This window comes from Rhinopithecus bieti, unplaced genomic scaffold, assembly GCF_001698545.2.
Source record: "Rhinopithecus bieti isolate Rb0 unplaced genomic scaffold, ASM169854v2 scaffold_1673, whole genome shotgun sequence".
Taxonomy (NCBI): domain Eukaryota; kingdom Metazoa; phylum Chordata; class Mammalia; order Primates; family Cercopithecidae; genus Rhinopithecus; species Rhinopithecus bieti.
In genome coordinates this window covers 9,333,246-9,340,601 of record NW_016804690.1, presented here as the reverse complement: position 1 = coordinate 9,340,601, position 7,356 = coordinate 9,333,246, and the positions used below count along the sequence as shown (strand labels likewise).

The 7,356-nt window shown below is 34.6% G+C and overlaps 1 protein-coding gene across 1 annotated transcript in view; it reads left to right on the top strand.

Moving 5' to 3' along the window:
• Positions 1 to 7,356, top strand: part of KCTD3 (potassium channel tetramerization domain containing 3) — a 60,642-nt gene that overhangs the window by 2,563 nt on the left and 50,723 nt on the right. Inside the window, 3 exon segments of the mRNA XM_017870029.1 lie at positions 5,109 to 5,162; positions 5,393 to 5,438; positions 7,181 to 7,254. Of these exon segments, the coding sequence (XP_017725518.1) occupies positions 5,109 to 5,162; positions 5,393 to 5,438; positions 7,181 to 7,254 (174 nt within the window).

Below are 7,356 nucleotides of genomic sequence, written 5' to 3'. Positions count from 1 at the left end.
GGGGGGAAACATAGTTTTTGTGGATTTCCTATAACTTATGAGTCACTCCTCTCAGAAAAGGGAGTTTGCCAGCTGTTTGAAAGAAGAGTTAGTTGAGTTTTAGGCTGGGTAGGAAATAAACAAGGAAATGCTCTGGAATACAATGTATTTTTCTGTGCTTAAGAATATGATTTTCAACTAGCATTTTAACAGTATTTTAATGTCTTGGAACCGTAGTGCCAAAGTGTCTACTGTAGTGCTTTAATCCTATACATTTGATAGCTTTCTAGAATTTAAGACAGAAAACCGTGGTACTTCGTTCGTTCTTAGGGTTTTTTCCTCTTCCCCTAAATCAAAACTTAGATAATTTACAACATTATTGCAGTTGTATAGAAACCAGTCTTATGGAGATTTATGTCTTCTAATGTAAGAAATGGAGTTTTTCCTAAATTCACGTTAAAATACTGGAAGTTTGGTAACTTGTGGAATACTCCGAAAGAGGAGGCCTGCAATGTGTGTTGATTATACTGAAGAATAGCAGTATAATAATTTAAAATCCCTATACTGGTTTCTACTTGCTATTGATAGTTAATATATTTCTTTTCTTTAATTTTCTTTTATTCTTTTTTTATTTATTTTTTATTTTTTTTGAGATGGAGTCTCGCTCTGTCGCCAGGCTGGAGTGCAGTGGCACGCTCTCTGCTCACTGCAGCCTCCGCCTCCGGTTTCAAGTGATTCTCCTGCCTCAGCATCCCGAGTAGCTGGGTTACAGGCCCGCGCCACCACGCCCAGGTAATTTTTGCATTTTTAGTAGAGACGGGGTTTAACTGCGTTGGCCAGGATAGTCTCGATCTCCTGACCTCGTGATGCTCCCGCCTCGGCCTCCCAAAGTACTGGAATTACAGGCGTGAGCCACCGAGCCTGGCCGATAGTTAATATCTTTCTATTCAGACATTCACAAGGACATACAGTATTATTATAAAAATTAAGCAGTATTGTTATTTACTGTATGGATGGCTTAATACTGAGTGAACTCTTATTAAAGACTGCAGAATTCATTTAAAAGTTTTAACTCATAAGGCGGTTATCTTGGCACTGTAATGTTTTATCTTGTGTTATATTATTTGTGGAACTTGAGCTTATCAGGTTCTAATTTTTTCTAAGTGATATTAGCAAAGATACAAAACAATACATATATTACTGGTTTGAACAGTTGAGAAGACATAAAATTGTTAGTGGGAATGGAAACATTAAAAAAAACTTCAGAAAATTGTTAAGGTAAAATAGCTTATAAAATAAGTAATGGTATGGCCTGTAGAAAACAACATCTGACTCCATATTCTAAAAATACTTTCTAGATTTGCTTTTGAATCATGCACTCGTGCAGCATTTTAGAGCTAGGTAACTTCTAGAAGTCATCTGTATCTTGTACAAAACACAGTGTCACACAGTCACTTAAGCCATTGTAAGAGAAAAATCCTGATATGATTGCCACTGAAGTTCAGGAACTGCTGTGGCATAGCATTGAAGTTCTGAAGTGATAGAGTCAAACTGAAAAGGAGTTTGTTGGGAGCAGAGAAGCATATGCTATTGGTAAGGTCTTTTTTTTTTTTTTTTTCTCAAGAGAATAGACATGAGAATGGATATACTGAAAGGAATTACAGAAATGACTAATTTTATAGTTTAATACTTTGTGGGTGATTCAGAAAGTAGAGAAGATGAAGTTTCATTTAGAATTGTTAATATTTGTTATTTACAGAAAGTAATGAAGTGAATTCACTGACTGAATTTGTGATTAATTGTGTTATGGGTAAATGTGATTTTAGGCCTCATGCAAGAGAGCTGGGACTAGCCGTTGAGGACTCCAGGACAAAGAGCTTTTGAGTCAGGTATATGTTTTCAGTTCCCAGGCTTTATCTCTAACTAGCCTAGCAACCTTGGACAAATATTTTGATGCTTAGTCTATTAAAATGTAAAGTGACAGACAACAGTACCAACCTTGTCAGATTGTTATAGGAATTTGAAGTAATAAATGTGAAATGCAAGGGTTAGTGTCTTTATCACTACTTACAGTGCAGAATAGATAACTAGTTAGATTGCTTCCAAGTTAATTTAGTAGGAGGCAAGTTGCATGAAGTGTAACTGTGGATATGCAGATTTCTTTAGTAATTCTTTTGCTGAGACCAGACTGTACCTGACCCTATTCTTGAGACACTGTGGGTATGGGATAAAAAACAAATCAAAACAGAAAAGGCTTTCATGTATGTTTCAAATGATTATGCTCATCATGTGTAATTTTAAGTGTGCTAGTTTTCATGAAGTTATATTTGAGACTAGTTTTGGGGCCAGATGTTTTAAAAAAATTGGTGAGGATGCCTTTGCCCAGAAATTTCAGGTTACTAACCTTTCCCCAAAATACTGATTAAAATTGAAACTGATAATATGATTTTAAGTAGACCTTTGTGATTTTCTAAGTAGTACATACTTTTAATTATTTGGAATACAATTGCTGAATCAGTGGTAAATATGAAAGATTGCAAGTTATAAGCTGTCCTCCTTTGGAATGAATTTGATGGCCTCCAAAACAGTGAATCTGCATTGTCGTGAATCCTTGGAGCCTTCAATTTACCACTGACTGGATTTGCTTTGATTTTGGACCAAGTCAGTTTTCTGTGACTGGGGTAATCTGTGTATTTTTTATTTTTTCTTGAGAGTCTACTAAGAAATGCATTTAGAAGTATATTCAGTGTTTTCTTAAATAAAGTAGCTTCTTTGTTAATCAGATAAATGGGCATAGGAACTACTTAAAACACCTAGACTGTCCATAACCTATGAAATTCGTTAGTAGTCAACTTCTATGTGTTCCCTAAAGTACCCTTTACTGTAGTTTACATTTAAATGTCTTTAATAAATGAATTGTTTTACTGTCTTTCCTTCAGTTAGCCAATGAAAGAATACTTTTCCTTACAAATTGTTAAGTTGTAAGTGGGAAGAAGTGGAGATAAACTTTTTTTTTTGAGACAGAGTCTCTCGCTCTGTCGCCCATGCTGGAGCTCAGTGGCATGATCTCGGCTCACTGCCAGCTCCACCTCTCGGGTTCATGCCATTCTCCTGCCTCAGCGTCCCGGGTAGCTGGGACTACAGGCGCCCGGCAACATGCTTGACTAATTTTTTGTATTTTTAGTAGAGACGGGGTTTCACTGTGTTAACCAGGATGGTCTCGATCTCCTGACCTCGTGATCCGTCTGCCTCGGCCTCCCAAAGTGCTGGGATTACAGGCGTGAGCCACGGCGCCTAGCTATGATAAACTTTTAATTGTGATTGGAAAGCATGTTTTGGTAATAAAAGAAAATTTCTTTTAGAGACTAAGGCACTTTTTATGGAACAGTGCATACACTGCTTCTGCTGTTACTGACACTGAGACTGGTAACTGCTAAATGGTTTAAGTGGACAGTTTAGTGACATCTGTTTGTCAACACTAGTGTACTCTGAAAGTGCTCTCTTGTAACCGCAAAATGCTGATCGTACAGAATAATCAAGTCTCCGTTTTGTACAGAACAATTTAACTGAGTTTATAGAGTGTGGTTCTGTTTATCACACATAAGTTTCAATAAACATTTACTGAGCGTGTGCTAGATGCCAAGAACAATGCTTTTAGGTCATCCTCTCTGGCTTTAAGAAAAAGCAACATATACTTTTTAAATACAAAATCCATTTTTGAAGCTGAGTTTGAAAGGTGAATGTACAGATAATCCATTTATCAAGATATGTAGCCTCAGGTGCCTGGATGGACTTGCAAAGTTGAGAGATCCATGAGACTTCTGACACTGCTCTATATAAGCCTTGGTAGTCAAAGTTTTCACCCTGGCCTGCAATCCAGTGCTATTTAATATCCCACTTAGAAGATGGGAGTGGGAAGTAGGATGCATTTTGAGGTTATGCTGAAGTGAGCAAAAAGTAAGCACCTTCCACGTTTTTGATAATTCTAGGCTGCTAATTTAGGTAATGGCAGACAATAGAGGGGTGATACAGTATATACCTGCACAGTCTGGGAAACATCCCTTAGTCATTTTGGCTGGGGCTTGGCCTTTGTTTCCTGGTGATAGTGCATGGTAACTAGTGCCACTATTCAGTCACCTTGTTTAGTTTAAGTATGAAAGATAAAAATAAATTTGGGGATTTCATATAATGCCAGAAAATAAATGTGGAGTGAAGGTAGAGGTTTACTAGGCTGGGTGAGGTAACATTGTAGTTCAAGGTGATATCTTAAAATGAAAATACTCAGAGAAGGGCTGGACTGAGCAAGTACTATATTGCTTTGTTTGCCATATCAGTTTACATAAATTGTTGGTTTGTTGTCCCAGTCTATTATACTGTACTTTGGTAAAGATCCTCCCAGAATTGGTGGTAATATACAAGCTTGATCAAATGACAACCTCAGAACAGTTGTATTGGCTGAATGATTTTTGAATGAATGAAGTCAGCAGTTGCAAATAGCCCAAGACTGCATATAAAGAAGGTGTTAAAAGAGTAATTTACAGTAAAATTACTATGAGCTTAAAAAGAGATAATACAGAATAGGATATTTACAAAAGCTGTTACCTGGAAGGTAAGGCCTGAGTGGTATCAAGAAAGATGGATGGATCTTGAATTATTGGACATGAGGAGGGTGATCTAGCTGAATAAAGATACCAAAATGGTAGTAAGCATGAAGTTTTTTGGGATATGAAGAAGCTTTGTCGTATGAGAGGGGAAAACCAGCGTTTGTATTGGAGAGATGAGATGGAACCTGAAGGTAATTTTGAATGTTGTACTGAGAAGTTGAGACTTGGTGTGATGGGCTAATTGTTGATTCTTCAGCAGAGATCAACTTATTGGAAAGTAGTGTTTTAAAATGCATTATATGGCAGATAACTAGTTGTTTATTGTTATTGAGAGCTGTTTGTATAATCTTAACTCTGAATTGAAAGTAGCAACATTTAAAAATACTAACTGTAATAAATATATTGTTACAGCTATAACTATAAAACATCTTGTAAATCATTAGCCAGCATATGAAAACAAATTAACTAATACTGAAATTTCAAATCATATTCTTACTTATAATATCAGATGATTTTTAATTGCAGATTTAGTACCTCAAGACAAACTCTTATGTGGATTCCAGATTCGTTTTTTTCCAGGTATGTCTTATAATTCTTTAGTGTATATTTTAATACATTTATTTACCAAAATATAATTTTGTTAAATTGTTTTTTTTTAATAGAAAAGGTTAACTCTTAAAATATATATATATTTTAACTTGGAAGATAGATAACGTACTCTTAGTGGTCTTTAACATTTGATAAAGAATTATCACATTTGTTTATACTCAGATTTTAAAAACTAACTTTAGATTATTAATGACTTCCAGTTTGCTGAGTGGGAGAATTTCAACACTTCGAGATGAAACTGGTGCTGTGAGTATAATAATCATTGATACATATTTCTCAATTAATGCTTATAGTACTTGTTCCTAATATATAGTTACTCTAAGAATATAGGAAAACTAATATTTTAATAATCACTGAATGAAAGTGGCGTAATTTTATTTCTTGTCATACATAGTTTTTTATAATCAGAGAAGATCCCTAAATAGGGAATACTATATATGGCAATTTAAGTATTCATGATTAGAGCAGTTGTAGAATGTGAGCTTACATTGGCATTAGAAGAAATATTTTTTAGATCAATAATTGAAACTTTAACAGTAAGTGGATAAATGTAAATATTATAATGTTTTTATATTAGAATATGAGGTTAAATTAGTAAAGTCCTACAGTTTTTTATTTTATTTTGGATAATAATCTTGTGAATTTGTTTGTACACCATTGGTACAGTGAGGGAAGGAAAGAATTGTAAAGTTTCAGTGCAAAAAATTGGTTTATCCATTTGAAGGCAACAAAGTGACGAATGGTGTTTATTTACTGTGGTGAGATTTGCAGATGAAATAAGGCAACAAAGGCAGATATGTCCATGTGAAATTATAAAAAGTTATCAGTGATAAGATCTCCACAAATCTGTGATGTTTTTCAATTTTTGATCTGCTCTAATGAAAACAAAAGAAATAATTTATAAAGCTTAGAATCTCGTTGATTGTATATATATAGTTGATCATAGTAGGCAGAGTTTTATTACTGGCTGCCATTTCCCTTTCTAGTTGATTTACATAAGTTTTAAAAGTTAAGTTTTTATGGCCAGATCTTTTGTAAATGATTCAAAATAGGTGTTGGTATACATTTCCATAAAAGTTATCAATTATGGACTGGGTGAGGTGGCTCATGCCTGTAATCCCAGCACTTCAGGAGGCTGAGGCAAGTGGATTACCTGAGGTTGTCAGGAGTTCAAGACCAGCATGGCCAATATGGTGAAACCCCCTCGCTACTAAAATAGAAAAATTAGCTGGCGTAGTGGCAGGTGTCTCAAATCCCAGCTACTCAGGAGGCTGAGGCGGGAGAATTGCTTGAACTTGGGAAGTGGAGGTTGCAGTGAGCCCAGATCATGCCACTGCACTCCAGCCTAGATGACAGAGCAGGACGCTGTGTCAAAACAAACAAACAAAAGTTACCAATTAAGTATTTTACATTTTTAAGCAATTTGTTTTCCTCTTATGTATTTTGTGGTGCTTTATTTAAAAAAAAAATTGTCATTACCTCTCCCTAGCTCTGAAGGAAATTGAGATTAGTAAAAGTGTTATGAGAATAGTATTCCTTTCTACTTTCGACAGCAGCGTGCAGTACTTTTCTCAGTTACCCCTGTGTGCATTATTAAAGTACACTGTAGTTTTAACTATTGAACAATATGAGAAAGTATTATGTATTCATATTTTCAAAGTATTAATTGAATTCTAGACTGTTTCAGATAAAAATGTTTCCTCAGGTGTCACTTTTACCAAAGGTGTCAATATAAGTGATTTTTAAGTAAGGTTTTTTCTGCGTATTAAAATATCAGTTTAATAGTAACTCTTCAGGGCAAGAAAAATACACCATCTCATGAAATGCACACAGAACTACATTCCAATTAGAAACATTAAAATTTAAGAGTGGAAACAAGGAAATGTAGTATTTAAATAATTCAGACTTTGTTACCTATTAGTGTTACAGATATTAAAGTTAAAAGATTAATTTGCGATTTGAAAATAAAACAGTTCTCTTTTTTACAGATATTTATTGATAGAGATCCAGCAGCATTTGCACCCATTTTAAATTTTCTTCGAACAAAAGAACTAGACTTAAGGTAAGAAATGCACTCTTTTTAAAGTAAATTCTTACAGAGAAATATGTCTTTTTAGTATATTTTATGAAAGAAAAGTTTTTTTTGTTTGTTTTTTTTTTTTTT